General features: G+C 53.0%; 10 protein-coding genes across 10 annotated transcripts; 2 read left to right on the top strand and 8 right to left on the bottom strand.

The window, feature by feature from the left end:
• Window positions 1-311: 311 nt before the first annotated feature.
• On the bottom strand, window positions 312-1,529 carry BDV59DRAFT_208098 (geranylgeranyl pyrophosphate synthetase; the record flags this gene model as incomplete). Its single annotated transcript, XM_073695141.1, has 2 exons — window positions 368-1,529; window positions 312-338 (listed from the first exon to the last, which is right to left on the bottom strand). The coding sequence occupies exons 1-2, from the start codon at window positions 1,508-1,510 to the stop codon at window positions 312-314; spliced, it is 1,170 nt and encodes a 389-aa protein (XP_073547715.1). The 5' UTR covers window positions 1,511-1,529.
• Window positions 1,530-2,091: 562 nt separating this feature from the next.
• BDV59DRAFT_179081 (lipoate synthase) lies at window positions 2,092-3,577 on the bottom strand. The gene has a single exon (XM_073689865.1). It carries the CDS (start codon window positions 3,543-3,545, stop codon window positions 2,301-2,303), a length of 1,245 nt encoding a protein of 414 aa, XP_073547714.1. The 5' UTR covers window positions 3,546-3,577; the 3' UTR covers window positions 2,092-2,300.
• Window positions 3,578-3,742: 165 nt separating this feature from the next.
• On the bottom strand, window positions 3,743-6,494 carry BDV59DRAFT_208094 (uncharacterized protein). The gene is made up of 2 exons (XM_073695140.1): window positions 5,026-6,494; window positions 3,743-4,972 (listed from the first exon to the last, which is right to left on the bottom strand). Exons 1-2 carry the CDS (start codon window positions 6,178-6,180, stop codon window positions 4,013-4,015), a joined length of 2,115 nt encoding a protein of 704 aa, XP_073547713.1. The 5' UTR covers window positions 6,181-6,494; the 3' UTR covers window positions 3,743-4,012.
• On the bottom strand, window positions 5,688-6,494 carry BDV59DRAFT_179079 (uncharacterized protein; the record flags this gene model as incomplete). Its single annotated transcript, XM_073689864.1, has 1 exon — window positions 5,688-6,494. A coding segment is annotated over one exon (305 nt), but the record flags the coding sequence as incomplete, so codon positions are not given.
• Window positions 6,495-7,269: 775 nt separating this feature from the next.
• On the top strand, window positions 7,270-9,313 carry BDV59DRAFT_36165 (putative ribosomal assembly complex component Ipi3). Its single transcript, XM_073696259.1, has 2 exons — window positions 7,270-7,674; window positions 7,749-9,313. The coding sequence occupies exons 1-2, from the start codon at window positions 7,312-7,314 to the stop codon at window positions 9,126-9,128; spliced, it is 1,743 nt and encodes a 580-aa protein (XP_073547711.1). The 5' UTR covers window positions 7,270-7,311; the 3' UTR covers window positions 9,129-9,313.
• A 527-nt stretch (window positions 9,314-9,840) lies between these two features.
• BDV59DRAFT_202307 (DUF171-domain-containing protein) lies at window positions 9,841-12,176 on the bottom strand (the record flags this gene model as incomplete). The annotated part of the gene is made up of 4 exons (XM_073694009.1): window positions 9,841-10,936; window positions 11,010-11,143; window positions 11,200-11,387; window positions 11,465-12,176. The coding sequence occupies 4 exons, from the start codon at window positions 12,174-12,176 to the stop codon at window positions 9,841-9,843; spliced, it is 2,130 nt and encodes a 709-aa protein (XP_073547710.1).
• Window positions 12,177-12,210: 34 nt separating this feature from the next.
• BDV59DRAFT_179070 (uncharacterized protein) lies at window positions 12,211-12,838 on the bottom strand. The gene is made up of 3 exons (XM_073689863.1): window positions 12,752-12,838; window positions 12,622-12,703; window positions 12,211-12,564 (listed from the first exon to the last, which is right to left on the bottom strand). The coding sequence occupies exons 1-3, from the start codon at window positions 12,802-12,804 to the stop codon at window positions 12,355-12,357; spliced, it is 345 nt and encodes a 114-aa protein (XP_073547709.1). The 5' UTR covers window positions 12,805-12,838; the 3' UTR covers window positions 12,211-12,354.
• Window positions 12,839-14,668: 1,830 nt separating this feature from the next.
• Window positions 14,669-15,998, bottom strand: BDV59DRAFT_179069 (uncharacterized protein). Its single transcript, XM_073689862.1, has 3 exons — window positions 15,821-15,998; window positions 15,275-15,763; window positions 14,669-15,204 (listed from the first exon to the last, which is right to left on the bottom strand). Exons 1-3 carry the CDS (start codon window positions 15,885-15,887, stop codon window positions 14,705-14,707), a joined length of 1,056 nt encoding a protein of 351 aa, XP_073547708.1. The 5' UTR covers window positions 15,888-15,998; the 3' UTR covers window positions 14,669-14,704.
• A 704-nt stretch (window positions 15,999-16,702) lies between these two features.
• On the top strand, window positions 16,703-17,872 carry BDV59DRAFT_208086 (NAD(P)-binding protein; the record flags this gene model as incomplete). The annotated part of the gene is made up of 1 exon (XM_073695139.1): window positions 16,703-17,872. Exon 1 carries the CDS (start codon window positions 16,769-16,771, stop codon window positions 17,870-17,872), a length of 1,104 nt encoding a protein of 367 aa, XP_073547707.1. The 5' UTR covers window positions 16,703-16,768.
• Window positions 17,873-18,813: 941 nt separating this feature from the next.
• On the bottom strand, window positions 18,814-19,989 carry BDV59DRAFT_202303 (bZIP transcription factor; the record flags this gene model as incomplete). The annotated part of the gene is made up of 1 exon (XM_073694008.1): window positions 18,814-19,989. The coding sequence occupies one exon, from the start codon at window positions 19,987-19,989 to the stop codon at window positions 18,814-18,816; it is 1,176 nt and encodes a 391-aa protein (XP_073547706.1).
• Window positions 19,990-23,098: the final 3,109 nt, after the last annotated feature.

The following is a 23,098-nucleotide window of genomic DNA, read 5'->3' as shown; positions in this document are numbered from 1 at the left end:
TTAGTAATATTTCCGTCTAATAACTATCGCGGGATATAGCGATAATTAATCTTCGGTATATTTCGCGCGTTAACCAAATATTATAGAAAGAGATAGTATATACTTCTAACAGTAAAAGAGAAAGCGAACTACTATCGGAATTCAATAACTACTATAGATAGGGCTTTAAGCTTACCCCTAAGACTTCTTCGGGTATATTTAACTAAATCTAATTATACTATATTTCTTTTACTAGAGATTCATACGCTTTATTTCCGGCAGTCTTTTCGAGAACCACTTTGTCCCCAATCGTTGTAGTATGCCTAAGGTTATCAGACTTGGGCTGAGGAGGAACTATCCTGTGCTCCGAGATCTGCAAGGAATCCACAGGGTGGGTCCTGCTCCAATGGGTGTAAAGGTCGTCTGGGAGAGCTTTCTTTCTCTTGACTCTCTCAACCACAAGTCTATCATTTATAGGATTGTAGCGTATGGTTGAACTTCCACTCCAATCCCTCGTCAGTTGAAGGATACGACTGATAAGTGCAACTAGTTTTTTGATGTCCTCCTGGTGACTTTGTTCCCAGTCCTTTACAGCGGCAGTGACGTCTTCAACTTCAGGTGCCGCGAACTTCCCGCGTTGATGATAGGCGCGGATGAGTTTGGGAGTCTGAGAAACCCAAAGCTGAGGCGCAACCTCTCGGAGGGCCAGCGGCTTGTGAGAAACTCGAGTCTTGATCTCGAGTGTCGATTCGCGTGGTACAACGACACCTTCACGTCTGATTGTCAATATAGACGAGGCAGGGGTCTCGGCAGAGGTGATCCCTTCTGCTGAAAGTGACAAGGACCTCAAACTATTAACAAGATTGTCTTCCGTCGACTTGGTATCCGTTTCCACAAGACTGACGTCCTCCACGTATCCATCGGTTTCATGGCGCACGAGAAAGTTTAGACCGCCGAGTCGGTAAGAGATTACGCGATGGTGCCCAGTGCTGCCTCTAATCTGAGAGACAGTGTATGCTTTCTCGAATTCATGACCATAACCCCGAAACTCGTCTGGTCTGATCACTTCAGTGGTGGCTGTCTCGTCACGGCAAAAGATTGCAGTCTGGCCGGCCATATCGACCTGGATAGTGAACGGTTCTCCGTTCTTGCCCAAAGATGGGTTGATAAAGGACAGAAGTTTTCGGATGTTGTTTCGATCAGTCACCACGTCGACCGAGCTTATGTCAAACGACGGCTGCTCGATAAAGAGGGAGCGGAACAGTGGCTCTAGAGGGCTGGAGGGATGACGAGCAGCATTCTGAGCTATGTATATCAGGCCGCTGTCCTTCCTGACTTGTCGAGAACCCCGTGGCGGGGACCATCGAGCTGGACTTCCTGGAACAGCGATCGTAGGGCTAGATGCTTCAATCCAGTTGTAAGAAGCAAGATGTTTCACATCGGTGATAGTTGCGCTGGTTGAAGCGGAACTTTCAAGACCAGTGCGAGCGAGTTCGATGACATCGCCGTGATCAGCTCTGGGCTCTGACATTTTGAGGATCCGAAGTCTGTGGTGGTAGTGGAATGTCCAACTATCAGTGTTTGGAAGAGGGATGTAATAGCATAATAAGCCGGGTGTCACCTTTGAGGAGCGCCCAGAGCGTCCGTATGATGCACTTCTTGTCAGCCAACTCCTCTAGACAAGATTCGACGTCATTTGCCCATTGGTTCATCTTGAAGGTCTGCTGCAAGCCAAGCAAATTGAATCTGGACACGTTAATGCAACTTATCACGAACAAACATTGGAAAGCGGCTCTTCCATAGAGATCCTGGCATTACGCCTTTGGGCGATCACGTCTCATTTTGTTCAGCCTCGCCCTAATGCATAGCCAACCTGTCACCTCTTGGAGACATATGCCGGAGGCTTTCCATTCTATCTGTTGGTAAGAAACGGGGTCATAACATATAGTCAGCATTAATTCCCTTGTGATTGTCGATACTTGGTTCACAGACTCAGGAATATAGTGGAGCTACTGGAGGGCCAGGCCTACGGTTAGCTGGTAAATTGCACGAACTACTGAGACGGCACAACAGAAGCCTCATTAACCGTGCTAGATAGTTCATCTGGTTCGTCTCTAGATGTACAAGTCGGGACACCATTATGGCGATTCTGAGCGATGAGCCTTACTCAGAACTATAACCAAGTACGTATTTATGTATACCCAAACGGTCTACCCGGTCGAACCGTTGTACCAATAACTAGAATACAAAGATTTATCCTTGCGCCATACCAACCATGCAAAACAAGCCCTATATCAGAAGCACCGCAAATACACGGCAGCTCACCGCGCCTCATCCACCGCCACGGCTCCATCCCGGGCCGCCTCACCCGTCGCACGACCCGCGCGCCGCTTCTTCAGCACATTCTCGATGAAGGCCTCGCCGGCCTTGTAGCTGCTGCGCACCAGCGGGCCAGACGCGCAGTACAAGAATCCCATGTCGAGGGCGCGCTGGCGCCAGTGCTCGAACTTATCCGGGGTGACGTACTCGTGAACGGCCATGTGACGCTTTGTTGGCCGCATGTACTGGCCGAAGGTGACGACGTCGACGTTGACAGCGCGAAGCTGGCGGAGGGCGTCCTCGATCTGCTGGTCGGACTCGCCGAGGCCGAGCATGAGCGAGGTCTTGGTGATGAGGTCCGGACGGGCGGCCTTGGCGGCCTGCAGCACGCGGATGGACTGCTGGAAGGTGGCGCGGCGATCGCGAACGAAAGGGGTGAGGGCCTCGACGGTCTCGACGTTGTGGGCGTAGACGTCGAGACCGGAGCGGGCGACGAGGGAGACCATGTCGGTGTCGCCGGCGTAGTCGCCCGTGAGACACTCGACGAGGATGCTGGGCGCCTTGGACTTGATCTTCATGACAGTCTCGGCGAAGTGGCGGGCGCCGCCGTCGGCGAGGTCATCGCGGTCGACGCTGGTGAGCACGACGTAGCCCAGTCCCCAGCGGGAGATGGCTTCGGCGGTATTCTCGGGTTCGTGGGGATCGAGCGGGGGCGGGCGTCGTGATGTTTTGACACTGCAGAAACGGCAGCCGCGGGTGCAGGTGTCGCCCATCAACATGATGGTCGCGGTGGCGTGAGATTTGTCGCTGCCGCCCCAGCAGTCGGAGATGTTGGGACAGCGGGCTTCTTCGCAGACGGTGTGGAGGTTGAGTCCGCGGAGGTCGCGCTTCAGACGCTGGTAGTTCTTGGAGTCTGGGATTGGCGTCTTCAGCCACGAGGGCAGCCGGGTCATCTCCTTCTTGCGGCCGGCGGGGCCAACGAGGGCGGTCTTGAGCGCGTAGGCTTCGGAGGGATCGAGGGGGGCATCGTCAGGGTTACCGCCAGAGACAAAGTCTGAGAAGCTGGGGCCGGCATTGAGCTTGTCGGTGAAGTTGGTGCGGCGACGCTGCGTCGTGGTACCGGTGGCGGACGGGGAAGGGTCGGTCGTTGCGTAGGAACGCGTGTGAATATGAACGGGAGCAGCAATTGGACTGGACTGAGGGATGCTCCGCGAGAGAAGCCGTAACCGGTTGGTAGTTGCGGCCATGATGGGGGTGTATGATGGGAGAGGAGAGTTGGTGGAGGGGAGAAGTTGAAGTCATCCAGATGAAGTTTGGAATTCCGCGGGAAACGGAGATAACGGGATGACTCAGCCGAGTTTCCCTCCGAAGTATATGCCGAAGCAGAAGCAGGAACAGAAGTCTTTCTACGCAGTACAGCACTACTTGCAACGCTAGGAAGGGTATCATTCTTCTCCAATAATTATATATTAACCTTGCGGTTACAACATAGGAAAGGGGGGGATTGTTCCGAGCACACTCAGACATAAATGTACAACGAGGGACAGATGGACATATGCAAACAGGATGCCAGATTAAAGAATCTATGCAAAGATCTCGCCAAACTGAAGGGAAAGAGTGAGAGAAAGAGAGGGAATGTGCAGCGCGACATTATCTCGGGTGATAGTATAGTCAGCGAAGAAATCAAACGTAAGGAATGACAGGCGGTGGTCATCTAGGATTTAGTCTCCAGGACCTGGGCCAAAACAAGCACCGCCGCTTTCACCGTCTCATCTTGTTTGCCGGCAATGGCAAAAAGAAGGTTGTCCACGATCCGGCCTAGTTCCTTTCGAAGCTCCATCGTCCGCGAGCCCAGGACGCGGTCTTTGATCCGCGTCGAGACCGTCTGCGGGTAATGGATCCCAAGAGTGGAGCATGCTTTTTCAGGAACCTTTTCGGGGACGGTATCGAGCCGTGTGAGGCTGGGCTTATGGGAGAAATTACTCGTTCGTCGGTTGGGGAAGGACATGGCGGACAAGGACTCCACATAGTTTTGCGCGATCAACGCGGCGCAGAGGCTGTCGAGCAGGTTCTCGGCGACCTCTGGGAAGATTTTGCGGAAGGGACGAATGAGGGCCTTTTCGTTGTTCTGGCGGATGAACATAATGGCCGGTGAAGTTAATTTCAGCATGTTGCGCGGGAAGTCTTTGACCGACAGCTCGAGCTGGTCGATGGTCCACTCATGATCCCACCATTTCTCCAGCTCCTCCCGGGGGGAAGGGTTGGATGAATGGCGTTGAGAGGGTTTGCCAGTCGCCCGGGGATTCAGCCGGAGCGTCGGCTTGGGCATAGACTTGGGGCGGATGGGAGGATTGGCAGCGGGCTTCTCGCTGTTGCAGACGACGGTTTCGCTAACGCTCCCAGAGCTGATAGAACTGGCGTCTACTGAATCATCCTCCTTGTCACCCTGAGAGTCGTCGGGCGAATAGCAAGAACGCTGCGTCACGTAACCGCTGTCCGGTATGTCCAATGGGGTTTCAGGGCTGAAGGCGGAGATCTCCTGCAGACGATGATCGGGAGTGCAGGGGAGCGGCTGCTGGGGAGGAGTTGGGATGGAGTAGCTGGTGGCAGGCGAGGATTGTCGAGAGATGTCGACCAATTTCGGTTTGGATTTACTGGCGACAGAGGCGAACATCTAGCCTGCGTTAGTGCTGCACTGGACGACGGGATGGGGCGCAAGATGCTTACCACTGGTTCATCGGACGTAGACTTGGCTTCGCGCTTCCGATCGAGAGGCGGCGGGCTATTCTGAACGATCTGGAATTTTCGTCGGTTGAGCTCTCGCGAGTTCTCTCCATTCTCATCGATCGTCTCAATGGGAGCTCCTTGGAGCCATTTCTCACAGTACGACAGGTTGCTGGCAGCCCAGCTGGCCTCGCTGGAGACGGTGCCGGACCGGCTCCGCTGGGTGCCCATGGAGGATCCGGAGAAATCTCGCTTGCCAAAGGAGGCGATGTCGGCTGTGACAGGGGGCGATGACATGCGTTCTGAATTCATGGACATGGGGGTGCAGTTTCCGTCATCCGATGGCTCGCATTGTTTTACCAGGTTGGAATGCGCCATGTGTACATTGGTGGCTCCTGGTGTCTTGGTGTGACATCCAGTCAATGTCTCGGGAGTGGACGTCCGGTGCATATCATATTGTTTCACATCCGGCATGCCGGTGTTACTTGTTGGCGTTCCCTGGTCAGTGTCGGTGTCGGAATCCATTCTGGGAGAGAAATATGCAGATGACGGTGAAATTTGTGAAGTCCTGTAATCAGACAGAGGGGGGCTAGGAAGGAGACCAAATGTCTCAAGACTGGTGGTCATGAGGTTGCCATCCGAACGCCATGTTCGGAGGGAGTGTTGTCCCGATGGGATCCTGGAGTCGCGAGAGGAGGCGGGCGAAGGGTGGGTATCATAGGATGGAGAAGATGGTAGGCGTAGCTGGAACGGCTGCTTCATCCTGCGCACAGAACGAAAAGGGGAGACGCAAGCACTGCTGCGGTCGACCACAGGGCGTCGAGGGAGTAGCTGCGGCGGGTGTTGTTGCTGCTGGGGTGGGTGTTGTTGTTGTTGATGTTGTGATGTTGTGTATTCGGAATTGTCTGCGCGTGGAGATGTGGACGGGATGAATGAGAGGGAACTGAGAGCCTGCTGCCTCCTCCAGGGCTGGACATGAGGAGCGTATCGGGGCGAGATCAGCGTGCTCCCACGGGCCATGGGCTCGTCGCCCGTCCCACAGAAGGATGGAACATCTCTGCCCGTATAGGTCGGGATGTTCTGAGCGGACATGGTGTGTTGATGATTAGCATATGGAAGTCTGAGCGACATTCTTGGTTCACAGTCCATAGTGGACATGGTGATATATTAAAAATTAATAGCCAAAAAAGTATGAATAAATGAATGATGGAGAAGGTCGGAAAGCCAGAGGGAAGGAAGAAATAGCATCACAGCGGGCGTGGAGATGGAAGCGCCAGGCCTTATACGAAATGATCCAAAACACCCCTTGGCTGCCTTGCGGAGGGAGCGTAGCAGATGACGAGGTATGTGTTTCCCTCCCTTCAGAGGGTCGTCCAATCCTCTGGAACATGAAGGTAGCGTCAAGGGCCACAGCGGCGACGGTCCTTGCATACCAGAGCGAGGTGAGATCGAGGCTTGGACGAAGATCATTGGACCAAAGGGGCGATAGACGCCACCTGCAGGCCGGAGACAACGTGGATGGGCTGCTTTTTTATGTTTTATTTCGTCATTTGCGACGGGATTGAAACACCCATGGGACCGGGAGGGCAAGGATGGGCGGAACAAACCCTGACCCCTTCATCAAGGGGCGAAATAGCTTGAGAAGATGTCAGGCACAGTTGGGGAGTTGCTGTGGGCAATGGAGATCGAGTGGCCCCTGGCTCGATGCCCCTTGCATGGGAGTACTGTGGGCATTGCACAGTGGGCCATATTTGACGACGGCCACAATTTGCGCTGTAAGCCCGACATGCACGACGGAGATTTGAGGTTCTAACAGGATGACCGGCCACCGAAGAGCCACTGAGAGGTATGCTTGTGTAATTGCCGGATCATGAGCCCATCTTATCTGCGACTGAGGATAGAGTATAAGCGACGATAGCCCTGCAGGGACCAACTGACTCGTGCGCAGGATCGACGACAGGACCGATCGCAAGGACGGGGGGAGACGAGGAGAATAATGATCGGACTAGGGATCTCGGGATTTGGGAGTAGAAGGATTAGTTAGTAGGAATAGTGAGGAGAAGTAGATGAGTAGAAATAACTACTTGGTAACTACTAGTACTAGAGTAGCTTAGTTTTGTAGTCGATTGGAGTCAAAAGGGAAATCGGCTAGCCCCAACCGGCCAGTCCTGCAAACACGGCAAACTCGGTCTTTATCGCGTTTTTTGTCCCCGAAAATTCCTAATCTGGTAATCTTCTCTTCTCTTCCTCACGACCAACTTCATCCCACCATCCATTTGCCCTCTCCCCATGCTCGCCGAGTCCTTCATCGCCTCCACTCTCCCCTCGGTTGGGAAGCCGCCTCCCTCCGCCGCTCTCCGAGATGTCGGCGTCTGCATCCATGAGTTCCAACCGGCTCCAAACCTCCGATCCACCTTCAAGAAGAGCTCAACCGCCCCCAATTGCCTCGCCGTGAGCCCGTCTCATGTGTTCGCGGCGCAGTCCGACAAGGCCATTGTCCACGTTTACAGCCGGGAGAAGGGAAACCAGGAGGCTACCGTGCCGTTCCCCGAGCGCATTCGCAGCATCGCCATCGCGGGGCGCAAGAATGGCGATGTCCTGGTGCTGGGCACCGAGGACAGTACGGGAGGCGGACGACTGATCCTGTGGGAGGTGAGTTACTTTCCCCCATGCATACCGCTCTGGACTTCCTGTCAAATACCAAAGCAAAACTCTGATAATTATAGACCTGCACCGGCCGACAAGTCGCCTCCACCGCGTCACATCTCAAACCCGTCACCTCACTCGTTGTCGATCCCACGTCCAACTTTATCTTGTCCGGATCGTCCGACGGTAGCATTCTCGTCTGGTCCCTCGTTGACCTCCTCTCCTTTACGAAGCCTCCCTCTGGCCGCGATCGCCAGCCCGCCAACGGCCCCCTCCACACCTTCTCCCACCACCGCGCCGCCATCAGCGCCCTCGCCGTCGGCCACAGCTCCGGCCGCTACAACATCGCCGTCTCGACCGCCCACGACTCCACCGCCGTCGCCTGGGACTACCGCTCCGGCCGCGTCCTCCGGACATTCCTCCTCCCGGCCAGCGCCATCAGCGTCGCGCTCGACCCCGTCGACCGTGCCTTCTACGTCGGCTACGACGACGGCAGCGTCCAGGCCGTCGACTTCTACCACAACGCCCCCACCCAACACCCCCTCCACGACCCCTCCCTCCAACAGACCCCAGCCCAGGTGCCCCCGGAAACGCGATGGACCCCGCCCTCCGCGGACTGCGGCGCCGCCAACGCCCTCACCCTCTCCCACGACGGCATGACCCTCCTCTCTGGCCACCACGCCGGCAAGATCCTCGCCTGGAACGTCGGCCGGCGCAAATACGCCGCCACCGTCGCCGACTTCACCCATCCCGTGACGAACCTCCGCATGCTCCCGCTGGACGGTCTGCCGCGCACCGCGACCCCCCAGCGCGCCACACATACCATTGTCAAACCCCGCTACGATAGCGCCCTCTCCGAGCGCTCCGCCACCGACAAGGTCCCCGTGGACTACACCTTCAGCACGCACCTGCTGGCGTCGTCGCTCCCGAGCCCCCGCCGCCGCTACCGCCCAGACGCCTTCACCACCGCCTTCTCCCACGCCTTCTTCCCGGAGTCGCTCCTCGAAGAAGGCCTCGCGGAGCTGTCAGCGCTGGACGCCGGCGGCGGCGGAGGCGGAAGCAGCGGGCGCGCGACGACCGCCAGCGTCGCCGTCAACGACGTCGATGCCGCGGCCAAGGACGCGCAGATCGCGGCGCTGGAGACGGAGCTCGCGACGCTGAAGCAAAAGGCGTCGGCCAGCGACGCGGCGCGACGCTCCTCCACCGACGAGATCACGCGCCTGCGCGCCGACCTGGTGCACCTGCACGACTACCTCAACGAGCTGCAGGCGAAGCAGGAGGAGACGCAGCGGGAGCGGGTGGATCGTCGGGCGCGACGGGAGGCGCGCGACACGCGCCGGCGCGAGGCGTGGTTCGCGGCAGAGAAGAAGGGGAAGAAGGGCGATGTGGTGATGCGGCAGATGGAGGTCGAGGAGGGCGCGTTGACGAGCGACACGGATGAGCTGAGTAGTGGAGAGTGAATTCTATCGATCTGTACATTGTCTGGCTGTATGATAGGTATTCTTTGGCGTAATGGGGGTAAACGTTTTTTCGGTCGAGTCATGTTTGCTTGGGATCGACACGTTGCATGTACATAGACGGAAATAGAATGAAGCAGAAGCAGAAGCAGCATGGCAGAATGTGGCTGGCTATGCTATGCCCCGGGACTATTAGGTCAACGTTGTGTGCAGGTGTAATCTCGGCACAAGCAGCTACGTCAAACCATCGGAATGCGAGGTAGGCTATAATTACGGTACGCCGCGTGCAGGCCATGAAATTATTCGAATCAATTCATGCATTAGGGTCATCGTGCTAATAGCATAGTCGGTCGATAGTGGACGAGGGAGGATTATGTATCTATGCAAGGAACATGATCTGCAGGGCCCCGGCAGATCCCGATATTGGCAGGACCTCCCTCGACAGATGATCGACGGACAGATACTCGCGTGTCGGATCGTCGTCGGCATTGGAGTTACACGGTTAAGGTACGGTATGGAGCTGCCGCTTGGTACAGCGTCTGGTTGGCTAGGGGGGCCCCCGGTGCCTTGGCTTCCATATTTTGGGAACATTCCTGTACCCATTCCAGACGAAGGCAAGGGCGGGAACGCCACGGGGAGGGGAGTTGGAAGAGAGGTGAGGGTAAGAGGGGTACGGTAATGGGAGAGCGGCGAGGGAGTGGCCTCACCTAAGCGCTTACGACCCGTTGTATCGGTAGGACCGCTTCGCGCGATGCGTGCCCTCGACCAGGCCGCGCAGACTCGTCAGGCCCAGCCAGACGGCTTCCTCGGTACGGATGGTGCGACTGCCCTGGCCCGGGAGGAGGTTGATCCAGTAGTCGAAGAGTTTCCCGGCGTCGGTGGGACGGATGTCCATGTCGCGGAGTTGGGGGTCGTTGCGGATGGCGGCCTCGATTCCGGCCACGCCGCCGAACACGACCAGCAGGTGTTGGTAGTCGGGTCGGTGATGGGGGGCGTGGCGCCGATACGGCGCGCCGTCGTCCTCCAAGACCTCGCCGACTGGGGCACCACGCTCGGAGGTGCCGAAGGAGAGGTCGTAGCCGCCATCAAAGGGACACTCGGTGAAGACGGAGGAGAGCGACCGACAGCGACGCACGTAGTAGCCCCAGTAGTAGCCGGCTTCGGCGCGCGGGGCGGACGGGTGGACGGGCTCTGCGTAGTGATCGTGACCGTGCGGGGAAAAGCGCACGGTGACCCGGGCGTGTTCGGGGAGTTGGATATCCGGAAGGACGACCTTCTCGGGGAGACCGGTGTCGACGACGGTGGTGGCGGGGTCAGGGGAGGTCGAACTATGGTTCCTAGCAGGAGAATGGTTACGAAGACGGTCGTTCGGGGAGAGGCTCATCTGGGATCCGGATCTGCCCCGGACGTCGCGATAGGGACTGGAGAGGACGATACCCTCGCGGTAATCGCACCACTCGTTGGCGCGTAGATGGTGCGGCATGTCGAGACTGGGGAGTAAACCGGCACCTCGGAGGTTTGGATGTCGGGGGAAAAGGTGTTTGCGGAGATAGGGGGGTGTCTCGAGGTACGACAGCAGGTGGGCGAGGAAGTGGGAGGGATCTGAATTGGCGGTATAACCCTTGGTGGAGGTGTTGAGTTCGTCGGAAGTTTTGGCGATGGGGGAATCATAGTCGTCCTCGTAGTAGACGTCGTTTCTTCGGGTTCTATGTTCCTCGTCATCAAATACCACGACTTCATCCACACAGAAGACGGCCAAAGCACGAGCGATGATACCGGCCAGGAGGGTCTTTTGTTCGATGGAGTGGGCGCTGTTTGGGGTGATTGGGGTTAGCTTGGGGATAGAAGGGGGAGAAGAGGAGAGGAGGAGAGGAGACTACTGACTTGGCCACGATACTCCCTGGGATAGCGACACTCAGAGTGTGCGTCCGACCTCCAGAGGGAGAGAAGACGGCCGTGGGTTTGGCCGTGAAGAGAGAGCAGCCATCCCGAGGGGGGCTGTGGGAGGTCTTTTGTTTCTGGGAGAGTCAGTAAGAGGACTGGAAGACAGGACGACAGGGGAGAGACACGATACCTTGTAGGTGTTCGGGCGCCGCATCACCGATGGGGGATGTGACAGGGGTTGTTTGGAGTTGGAGCGAGACGATGAGTTCATGGTGTGGTCAAGACTCGGTAACAAACAGGGACGGCCAAAGGTTGACCGATGAGGACGGAGACTGATGACGTCGCGCTCCACCGCCCCACGTGCTCCGTGCCCATCCCCTATTACTAATATTAATACTGGCCCATACTACCACTACCACTACCACTACTACTCATAATCCTTACCCCAGAACTACTCCCTATCCGCTCGGCGCCCACCTCCACCATCCGCAGACAATCCTCTCTTGTCCGCACCCCTCCACTGGCCTTCACCCGAGTTCCGCGGCCGATCTTCTCCGCCGTCGCCCGCATCAGTGCCACATCATCCACCCTGGCCCCCGGTCCATTGAACCCCGTACTGGTCTTGATGTAGTCCGCCCCCGCCATACAGGCAATCACGGAGCTCGCGATGATCTCGTCGCGGCTGAGTTGCGACGTCTCCAAGATGACCTTGAGTCGGACCGAAGGCGCGGCCGTCCGCACCCCCACCACATCATCGTAGACCTCCCTGTACCGTCTCTCTTTCAGCAGCGGGTAGTTCAGCACCATATCCAGCTCACTCGCGCCCAGTTGCACCGCCTCCCGTGCTTCCTGAGCCTTATTGGCCGTCGGGTGGGTGCCTTCGTGGAAACCCACCACACAGGCGACGCCCACATCTGGGGAGGACTGTAACTTCTGCGCGGCCTGTTGGACGTAGGCGAGCCGGACGCAGACGGTGGCGAATTGGTGGGCGATGGCTTCCTCGCAAAGGGTGTCAATCTGTGCTGGAGTGGCGTCGACTGCGAGTAGAGTGTGGTCGATCGTGCGGTTGATCTGCGAGGCGTCCGCAGGGTAAGTTGGAAACGTGTCTGGGAGGGAGTCGCTGATCGAGGCGATCACAGAGGGCCATTCATTGTTATCGTAAGACATGTCGGCGTTGCAGTCGAGATACGATGATATTACAAGGAGTTGCAATGGAGTCGATCAACCCCTCAGCGGAGAAGACAAGCAATGTCACGTGGCATCATCACCTGTAGACCACCTGCTCTCTACCATATCGAGTCAAATCCATTCATTGATATCAATCTACCACGGCGACCCTACACCCCTAACCACAGCTCCCACACTCCGGTCCGCGCACATCATCCACACGGCCGATTCGTCTCGGCCCAAATCCGCTGCCTCCTCCTCCACCTCCTCCCCCAGGCCCTCCAGAGCCGTATCCCCCGCTACCTCCCCAGCGCGGCCGGGCGCTGGAGCGGTTCTCAGGACGGGAGACGTTGAACGAGGAGTTCTGTGCGGCCGTGTAGGGGTCAAACTGTGATTGTCAGACAATCGAGCACGGGAGACCAGTTAAAAGATGAGAATAACGTACTGAGAACAGGCTCACGAGATACAGTCCGAGGAACATGTAGACATTTTCGAAGAACCGGGAGACGCGCACGGAGAGAGGCGGACTGCCACGTCAGCTTCTGGTCATTAGAGGGAGAACATGAAATAATTACCTCCCCAGCACCTGTCCGTTTGACAGGTAGGTCTTGGGCTTTGAATCAGGCATGGCGATCGAGTACGGAGTCTATCTTGGAGCGTCGAGGAAGAGACGATAAGATGATCATCCTCTTGATGGGTCGAGTGGAGCGGATCCCGTGAGTGGCTTACTCAGCACCCAGACTGTTTATCAACGTATTCGGTAAACGAATGAACCGCGTAGACGAGTGGGCCGCCTCCGCCCATTATCAAGTTTTATCGCTTTTATCAACAAAACAATTGCATTTCTATCTAAATATCAATTAGGAACTCGATTAGCACATTACAATCGCCTATATCCTGGAATATGATAATTACTATAGCGAGATAGCGCTCGTACACACGCCTGTTCTATAGAACACCCTAGCTCTATAAACACTTCAGAAGCCTCATTTTCACATTAGAATCCCCCTAACCTTCCTAAATAGTATAGCCTGTAGGTATATGCTTAGTAGAGCGCTTCCGCTTTTAAGTCCATTTTCTATTAGAAGCATGTAAATCACGTAGTTCTTTACGTGCAAAAATAAGCTCATTAAGCTATAATTTATAACCTCTTATAAGCTTATTTAATCACGCTTCTAATAAATGTAGAAAACTACATAAACGCACTCAAAGTAGCTTTTTTATTATAGATATCTGCTTTGGGGGGACTAAATCAACATATTCAGCGCACCCTTGCTCATTCGATTTGTCACGCCGTCATAGTAGTGGACCGGAGACATGGAGTCAGCCGCCTTAGACAACGAACCAAGGATACTCGAGATGAAAACTGAGTACAGGCGAGTCGACTTCATCAGAAGGAGGTTGAAGGCCTCGGCGACCAGCGCAGGCCCGATACAACTCTTGGAACGTTATTGCTCGCTGGCCTTCGCGGCTTAAGTAATGTCAATTAGTATCCTACGTCAATGGCCCTTGTATTTGTCTCCGGAATCGGCCATGGGTACGCGACTGTAGTTACTTACGTGACATGAACTATGACAGTCCGTAAACGAGACATCGGGTTTGTCGTAGGTCTGATCTCTGGCTTTCGAAGTCTGGCGTTTGCTGTTATACGTAAGTTTGGGGATTGCCCTCAAGTATACTGATGTATCCTCCCTGATTTTAACAACTATTAGGTGCTGTGGTCTTGAGTCTCGTACGAAAACTTCTGGCATCCTCCTTGCAGGCAGAAACTGACTTGACTCCCTTAGTATATAAATGTTCTGCGGGGCAACATACCTTTGGCCTTTGCAAGACTGGGACCAGCCTCGAGTATATTGCAGAGCATTCTCAGCAGCCTCGCAGTTGCTCAATGAACTCACGACATGAGTGATTTGCTCCAACGTCCTATCACGCAGTCATTTTTGCAATCACTATTGGACTGCTTCTTGGAAATGTGGCACTTTATCGTGCCAATCGGATATATATATTTACTTGGAACTCTTCTTCTTAGTACCCTGAGCTCAGTCATGGACAGTTATTTGTCCAATCACGTCTTAGTTCGTCTGAACCGCAACAGGGCTTTCTGACTACCAATGATTGGAGATTGAGGACCCCAGGACCATTAATCATATGTCGAAGGTATGGCGAACATCACGGCCAAAGCGATTGGTACAGTACCGGCCGATGAAAAAGTGGTGTCACGGCTCTGGAACGGCACTTCAAAGTGAAATGAAATATTGCCATTAACCTCCCACAATGCCGGAGGGTCTCTACTTGGTCTAACAACCGTCATGATCTGCCATGGTTTTCTGTTGATCTCGATAAACATTCCACTGCTTCACTTTGGTAAAACGTGAACTTCTCCGGTCACTGCCGAAGGCTTATTGAATATCGTATCAATGTTCGAGTATTACTACAGCATATCAATACACGCTGAGCACGCACAAACGCCAAACCGGTACGCAAAAAGGAGAACTCGTTGTTTTTAATTGATCCAGCAAGCTAGAGATTTAATTTACTTCTGAGGCGATGCTCCGTTTTTTGATGCTCCAGTCTTCAACCATTTTCAGGACGCTCCTCTGTTTCCCGTCATAGCCTACATGCTTCATCCAATCTGCCAAGCTCTTGATGCGCTGAGGGTAGATTCGGTCTAAAACCGTCGTATCCCGTGCCTTGGTAATCCCGTCCCCCCAATAGCGCCACCACGCCTCGAAATTTTCGCGCCAACTCATAATAGAGTCATCTCGAGCCGCATCAGGGCCGAGGACCCAGTTAACAGATGCGCCGGGGTAAGGCTCTGCAAGAGATGCGTATGTTTCAAATGGAATGGGCTTATGGAGCGCGGGTTTGCCGGTGACTTCAGTGAAGATCGTAGCGATCTCTCCGAAACTGACATTATCCGTCACGACTTGGAGGTCAATACCAGCCGACTCGGATGGGTTGTCAAAAATCCAGAGATTGTAAGCTCCAACGTCACAGAGAGCTATCAATGGAATCTTCACGTCACTGGCTTTAAGACGAGTTAGATATGTCCATATAGCTCGAATCTTTGGGAATTCTGGGTGAGGGGTAGGACTCACGGGCTGGGTTGGCCCACATGAATGACCCGTCCTGCTGCTCGACAGGCACAAACATCCCATCCATGAGCATGTCCATGTATGGCCCAGTGCTGAAGAGTGTGCTATTCATACTGCCCTGCCCCTGGGCAAGGATAAATTTGCCAACTCTTCCTTTGGACTCCATATGGCCACAATGGTACTTTTCGTCGAAGTTGGCGGCATCCATGGCATATTCGATATTAGCCCAAACGTAGTGCTGTACCCCTTCAGATCTCGCGATCTCATAGGCTCTAAAGCCGTAGAACAGTTCGTCCTTTTCCCCTAGAGTAAACCCATCTGTGTTGACCCAGGCTCCATAGACTCCTCGGAATGCATTATGCAGATCCCGTTGGTTGTCCTGGGCACCTTGGAGCAAGGTCACATTAGGGAGACCAGTCAGGAACTGTGCGCGAGCGGAACCGGGGTTGCGGGTCAAGACTCTGAGACGGTATCGTCCGCTCTCAGCCAGGGCTACTCCGGAGTTAGCGCGAGCCAAGGCAGCAAATTGAATGATTTGTCCTTCCTCACCTTTGACCACAGGCATTCCCTGAGCGCCGGTGCCGCCGATTACGGCAATGTCTTTCACGTCGATCATCGTGCTATTATGCGTAGGGCTGTATCAATGGTTAAGTCGTGTGTCAATATAGCTATAATATAATGGGGGAGTTTTCAAGCTGCGCGCGAGCGATGGTATTTATAAGTAGATAGAATGAGTGCTAGAACTTAAAAACAGTATCTCCAATGACAAATCTCTCAAGCAGTTAACTCGTCCAACCTTTCTTGAGAGTTGAACTTGCCACCCCATTCGGGCGGTCGCTGCGTAATCCCCGGATGGTTGACAAATCGTGAATAGTAATCGGCCGATTTACTCGCTAGAATCTTCGCAAGCTGAAAGCTCTGGGATCAACGTTTTCTTGTGGTGTGGAGTTTATCTAACGGCCCACCGAATAGAGTACATGTAAACCATGTTCAAGGCGTCTTCTGCATTCTTGGATTACGGGGCATTACGATCTATTGGACCCGCCTAAGCGGACCAATCAGCTCTCAGCACTCACGCAACCAATAAACACCGGCCGCCTTTAGATAGCTTCCTCTTTCTAGTTTAGAAATCAAGAGACTCAACCACGAGCTAGGATCCATACAAGGTCCGTCACAAGCTAGGGCCAGCTTTTGCTCCACCGAAATACTTCTATATTAGCCCTACTGCAAACGGTGCTTGATCCATGTATCAACCGGCCCTAATATGTCAGTGGCGGCTCCTCGCATTCGGATGATTAGTGAACACGAAAACCTACTCAGCTGGTGAACCAGTTATTCGATTCATAACGTTGGCGCAACAAGTCTGCATTTCATATTACTTAAATCTCTTGCCATGATTTCTCTTCAAGGGTAACGAGCTCTTTTACACAACTGAGGTTACAAGTTCACTTTTACTACACCGTTCATCTTCTTGTTTTTGCTGCTTCTATTGCCCAAATGGCATCACAAGGGATTGTCAAAATATTTGTGGTTGGGGGGACCGGTGCTCAAGGGACATCAGTCATCTCAGGCCTAGTGCGCGACAAAAAGTATCAAGTTAGGGCACTCACGCGCAATAGCACATCGCCACGTGCTAGGCAGCTGGAATCACTTGGGAGCGTCGAGTTTATCGAGGGCTCATTCGCCAGTGAATCCGATCTTCGCAAGGGTTACCGCGGATGCGATGGCGCGTTTATCAATATCGATGGGTTTAACTGTGGCGAGAAAACCGAGACATACTGGGCAATCCGCGCCTATGAGCTCGCCATTGAAGAAGGCATAAAATTCTTTGTCTATGGGAACCTGGACTACGGCTACAAGAAGGGTGGGTACGACCCAAAATACCGCTGCGGACACTATGATGGGAAAGGACGCATTGCAGAGTGGGTGCTTTTCCAAAACCAATTCAACCAGGGTCGGATGAGGGCCGCTGTTTTCACAAGTGGTCCCTATATCGAAATGACGATTGCGATCGGGACCCCTATGTCTCCAACGGTGGAAGACGGGATTGTTACATGGCGGGTGCCGTTAGGTTCGGGCGCTATACCACATGTGTCTCTTGACGATTGCGGGCATTATGTTCGATGGATGTTTGACAACCCCGACAGAGCAAATGGATTGGACCTGGAAGTTGCGATTGAGCATGTACACTATGAGGACCTAGCCCGTGCCTTTGAGGCAGTCACAGGCCACCCAGCGCGGTTTATTGATGAAAGCCTGGACAGCTACTGGGCCAGAGGACCTTTGAGCATGGCCGCAGAGCTGGGCGGTGGGTATAACTCCGATCCTAGTGACCCGGCTTTCATGACGGTCCGAGAGAATTTCACTGGGTTTTGGAATCTGTGGAAGGACTCGGGTAAGAATCAGGGAATCATCACGAGGGACTATAAGCTGCTTGATGAGATACATCCAAACAGAATCAGGACTGTCGAGCAATGGTTTCGTGTGGAAAGCGAGCGAGGATTAAAGGACGGTAGGGGCACACTCTGGGAAAGAATGCAGCCAGGGAATATGCGGCCAATTTTGAAAATAGCTGAAGACGGAATGAAGGGGTCACTCTGAATGCGCTGGATTCTGGATCACTAGGGTGGACTGTCAGTACTTTCCTTTGTATCTTGGCGCAAGACGCTTGGAGGCTTGGATGGAGAACTAAAGTCTTTTTTCCCCTTTGAAATTTATCTACCTGAATTTCCATTCAACTTCATCTTGTTTCCACAGGCGAACTTTAGCTGGGAATGGGCATACTTGATGTGAACTATTGGAGCTATGCAACGTATCTCGCTAGCGAGCCACACCCAAGCCAACCAGATCTAGTCCCGTTTTCACCATGAGGCAAGACTTCAGGGTCTCTATAGATTAATCAATTGCTTTTCTATGTAAAATTAGCTAGGAATTATATCAGGGCTTTGTAAATTGTCCATATTCTAGATCGTGGCCATTACTACGGCGCCAGATGTTCGTATGCAAACTCAACTGCAGAAAGTGCTGCATCTATAGCATATGGTAACCTGAACTTCAAAGATTCCCGATCCGCGTTAGAGTAGTCCTGATTTGCCTGGAAATTGAAACCCTCCGCTGCGCCCAGAAGCGCGCTTTCTTTTTGAATATTGGTTACAGTGGGATATTTGTGGGGGATACCACCAAGAGCCCATGAATCGTACGGGTTAATAGTGCTTCAAAGAACTAGCATTTTAAAGCCTTCAAAGCCTTAGACCTCCACCGCATTCTGGGTTCCTGTGGGCGCGACTCGGCACAGATAGCATAATCGTTTTGGTGACTCGCCGCAGACGGCAGGTGACGGGGGCCATTGCTTTCATTCTCAACGCCCGTGCAAATTATACGGATACTCAAATTTAACTTGCATAGTACCTTGCATACATATTTGCGAAGGATTCGACAGTGGCGCGAGGAAACCCTGGGGCTCTACCGAGGCACACGCAAGAGATTCTTAGCACTATTGATGGAGTTTAGCTTGCGAAGCACCCATACCTTTGAAAAATAATCTAATTAGGTCGACCAAGGGGTGACTTACGTTCAATCAGTGTAGTTTCATCAATGATCTTTTGGTTCCCAAACTGTTGGGAGGTGCTCTGACCAGAGAGACGTTGATTGCGAAGGCCGCGTTCCAAGCCCGGATGAGCCGCAGGGAATGCCATCTTTGCCAGGGCAAGCCCCTGAACGGGGACGATCCTGGACTTTTCCAGATAACCCTCCACATCATAACAATCAAACCAGTCACCTCGCATATCAGGCTCGACTCGCTCTGTCGCAACCTGTATTATGCTCGGCTGTAACGAAACAGTCTCGGCGACATAGCTCCTCTGGTTGTGTTTAAAATGCGTTCCTGCACCACCAATACTCATAAAGGGGATATTCAGCTCCATCAGGGCTCCATGATGTCCACCACTCAGAAATCCCTCGAAATGCTCTCTGATATCGTGTAGCGTGAAGACTTTCAGAGGAAGCCTGAATTTGTACATGAGTTCCTCAAGCCGATTAGACGGATTCGTTAGACACCGATGTCCTTGTTCGATACAAGCACGATAGAGTCGGTGGGCGAAATTTGCTCCTTCCAGGCTATACGTGCTGGATGGCAGCAACAACGGTGTTGAATAAAGGGGTATTGCTTGTGTTGATATTCCCGGTTCTGTGAAATTAGATTGTTGGGCTACCTGGGCGGGGTATTGGCCGCTATCCTCTCGCTGAGCCGGCACAGCAAATTCTTGGATGTCTGGAAGAGAGACATTGGCAATATCGTATGTGTCGTTAATATCAGCTACATCCTGCTCCGTCGCATCAACAACACTTGCGTTCGCCTTCGTCTCTGGAACATTTGACTCAGTATTTGGGGGGTCAGCGTCATTTCCTGCCAGTGAAACAGCCCGATTTGTAAGTGATAAAGATTGCGCTATGGTTTGGTGGAGTCTCCGCGCGACATCGGGGTATCTTAACAAGACTTCGGATTTCATCAGATCGTCGGTGAAAGATACAAATGTCTCATTCATTCGCTCGATGAGCATTTCCAGTTCATTAACGTGAGTCTTCAGTGCTTGTAGCTCGGTCTCCTTTCGAGAGCGATACGCACGCTGTGCTAACCTGACCTGGGTCCTCCGCCTCTTTGCTTCCTGATCAGCGTTGCTGTATTTTGACACCTGGGAAAACCGTACATTTGGGGACATATCTTGCCCTATTTGGCTTTTCGGACGACCCCTTTTCCTCCGCTCAGTTTGGTCCTCAGCAGCAGAAGGGAATCTGGAATCTGCCATCTTTGACGAGCGAGGGTATGCAGTTGAAGGTACTGTCCGTCTCTCTTTCTCTTGCCTGTCTGAACTGATCAAACGGTCCCACCCGGGAAAGAGCAGGTCGCTTAGTAAAGGCCCTATGTAAGGGATCAACGTCGTCCTGCCTCAAGCGCTTAGGAAGGTTTCCCAAGTATGCGTAGGGAAGATAGCGCCGTCAGGGGGAAGATGAATTGAGACCGTTTATTTCACTGTCCTAGTGTTACTGAGTACTATAACGATTTCTTCTCGGAAAAAAAATTACCACCGGTGGACAGCTGACGGACTTGCAACGGCGAGACCAGTTGTGAACTCAGGTTGAAGTCTTGACTGACCTTGGACCAATGGATTGTGGGCACAAACCAGTAATGGCGTCATTTGTTACTGCTCGGCTTGATTACTATTCATGCCCGACTCCAAAGGGGCCTTGTCCGAACTTCGGATCACGTTTCGACGAAATTTACGGCACAAAATTAGTACTGATTACTCTTCCGTCCTTGTCTCAAACACTAGAATACCCTGGGGAACAGTAATCGGCACCTGAGATTCCTGACTAGCCCTGTGACCTCCGACTGAAAACCCAGTGACATGTTAAGTTATCAACTAAATCAGTAATCGTCGTGTCAATTGCATGAATGCACACATTTAATACTTTGCCTTCCTGTTGAAGATACTTCATTCTGACATCTGAATGAATTGTGATTTTGCTGCTGAACAATCAATTAGCAGACTAACCGTACAATCAGTCCTATACAATATCAATTACCGGGACACAGAGTCATGATTTTGGGGAAGCGCGTTGAGTATTCCAAGTACAGTTTTCCAAGTATGGCCGCGACCGATCTTTGGATATACCCTGTGCGAATAGTTCAAGTTATCGTTGCTCTTGTCGTTCTTGGTCTAAGTGCTTATGGTATGTCACTACTGGGACCACTTTCTCGCGTGTAGCACTAAGATGGTTCTGACCTGGGAGGCTCAGGCAGTCCTGCTTACTTTACGTTTCCACTACATCATAATCCTCGCGTTCTCCAATTGAATATGGAGTGCTTTCCTGGCGACACCAGTTCTTGCTCTACAGCTGGAACTACCCAGTCGGGTTGTACATGGCATTGTCATATTGGCAGTAGAAGGGACTACAATGGTACTGTGGTTTGTCTGCTTCATTACACTAGCTACATTATCACCTTCAAATCACTGTTGTATACGCAGTTGCACTGCGTCTCGAGCCATCCTTCTTTTCGAGGCAATCGAATGGTATGCCATGCTGTTTCCTAAGAAGTCAGAAACTGCTCGGCCCTACAAGCTACCAGCAAAATTAAATATCACAACTTCTGATTCTCCGGTTGTTAGGGTACTATTCTTGGCTACAACGGTACATCGCATCGCAGTTTCTCTACATGTCTGTCATGCGCCTGAGCAGTCTACCGCGCACATGTAAAACCAATCCTCCGGTTTCCCTTAGTCCACCCTCTTGGGCCGATAAGATCCACGGTGGGGAATTGAGGCTGACTTAGCACCTCTAGGGTATTAAAAAGAAACAGCCCTATACTTTTGGAGCCTTAAAGCAGTTAGAGCTAAAAGTAGGGACCAGCTATTATCTCAGAGAACGCTCCAAGCTGGGATGGGAGAATTAACAATGTTGATTGACAGGTCCTTCTCAACAATCGCTTCCTTTATGATGAGTATGATGAGCTGGCTGAGGTTCCTTCGTATGCTTCAAACAACTTTGACCCAGGGCACAGAACAGTGTGAGCGGCATGGATAATGATGAGTGGGTAGTGGCGTAGACAAATAAGCCTTGCCCCCCCGCCTTCTCCCAACTTTCATAGGTCTGGGCAAGTTTGCACACGCAGATCATTTTGATTTCTCATCATCTCCGTCTTGACTGTGGGTCGCTTGTATCGGATCCACTTCTAAACTCTCCGAAGCGATGAGTGACACTAGGTCGGGGTTCTACTATATGAGTCCACGGTTCCTTACTCTGTCCGTCACGTAACACATCTAATTCATCGCAAATCTGCCTTACATGAGTTCCCGAAAATCGAACCAGCCTCTCGCAATTGTCACTGCCATGGCTTTCCCCAACCGTATCTTCACCCGTTCAACATGGCGGCTAATCGGCTTTGGGCTGACAACGACTGTCTTCTCCTTGGGAACGCTGTCCCTTGTTGCGCCATCTACCGCCGCAGATGCACTTGGGGTCCAGCCGAGCACAGCTGAAGGCCGCAACATAACCGAGAAAGCAATGGTATTCCTTGGTATACGTGACATAGCCGTGGCCGCAGCGATGTTTTGGTTTTCTCGTGAAAGAAAGGATAAGGAGTTGGGGGCTCTGCTCACTGCGTGGACGGCTGTCTGTATGGTGGATACTTGGGTTACGATACAGGGACCGAGAGGATGGGATAAAGGGGTTTGGGGATTGTGTGGTGGCGCGGCGGTGGTGATGTTCGGGGGTCTGGGGCTGTTGCAGGCGTGACGTCTTCAACTGATGGGTGAAGAACGTCTGAGCGCCGTAGGGCAAGAGAGAAACAACGGCACTCATGCTGTAAGATCCACCTGCTTTGTAATAGAAGAGAGGCTGAACACTGCACTATGGCCGACAATTCCCTGCTGATGACGGCCGAACCCAGCGCGGCCGAGATATGGCGTCTGATTAGATATCAATGTCTGTACCGGATTACGGTGATGGGTAGCTTTACCAAGCGAGAAATCTGGGTAGCAAAGCTACGTTTCCTAGACTAATATATGTTCCCTATCGATTGTACAGTTTACTTCCCCGGCATCCGGCCGAATAGGGTTACGGCTTGGTGAACATGGGCAATACGTTACCCTCGAATCCCGCGAGTATAAATTTCAATAATTGGCGCAGGCCATTTAGCAGTGGGAACTTATCTTCATTCAGAATCCCAGCTCCAACTGCTGGTCTATGACAGCTGCCACTGCTCGTCCATGTGTCGAAACCCCATTGCCAGCTCACGCTTTGCCCTGATCGTATCGACCATGTAGTCAG

Source organism: Aspergillus ambiguus (assembly GCF_047715705.1).
Source record: "Aspergillus ambiguus strain CBS 117.58 unplaced genomic scaffold BDV59scaffold_17, whole genome shotgun sequence".
Lineage (NCBI taxonomy): Eukaryota > Fungi > Ascomycota > Eurotiomycetes > Eurotiales > Aspergillaceae > Aspergillus > Aspergillus ambiguus.
This window is presented reverse-complemented; position numbering and strand designations above follow the sequence as displayed.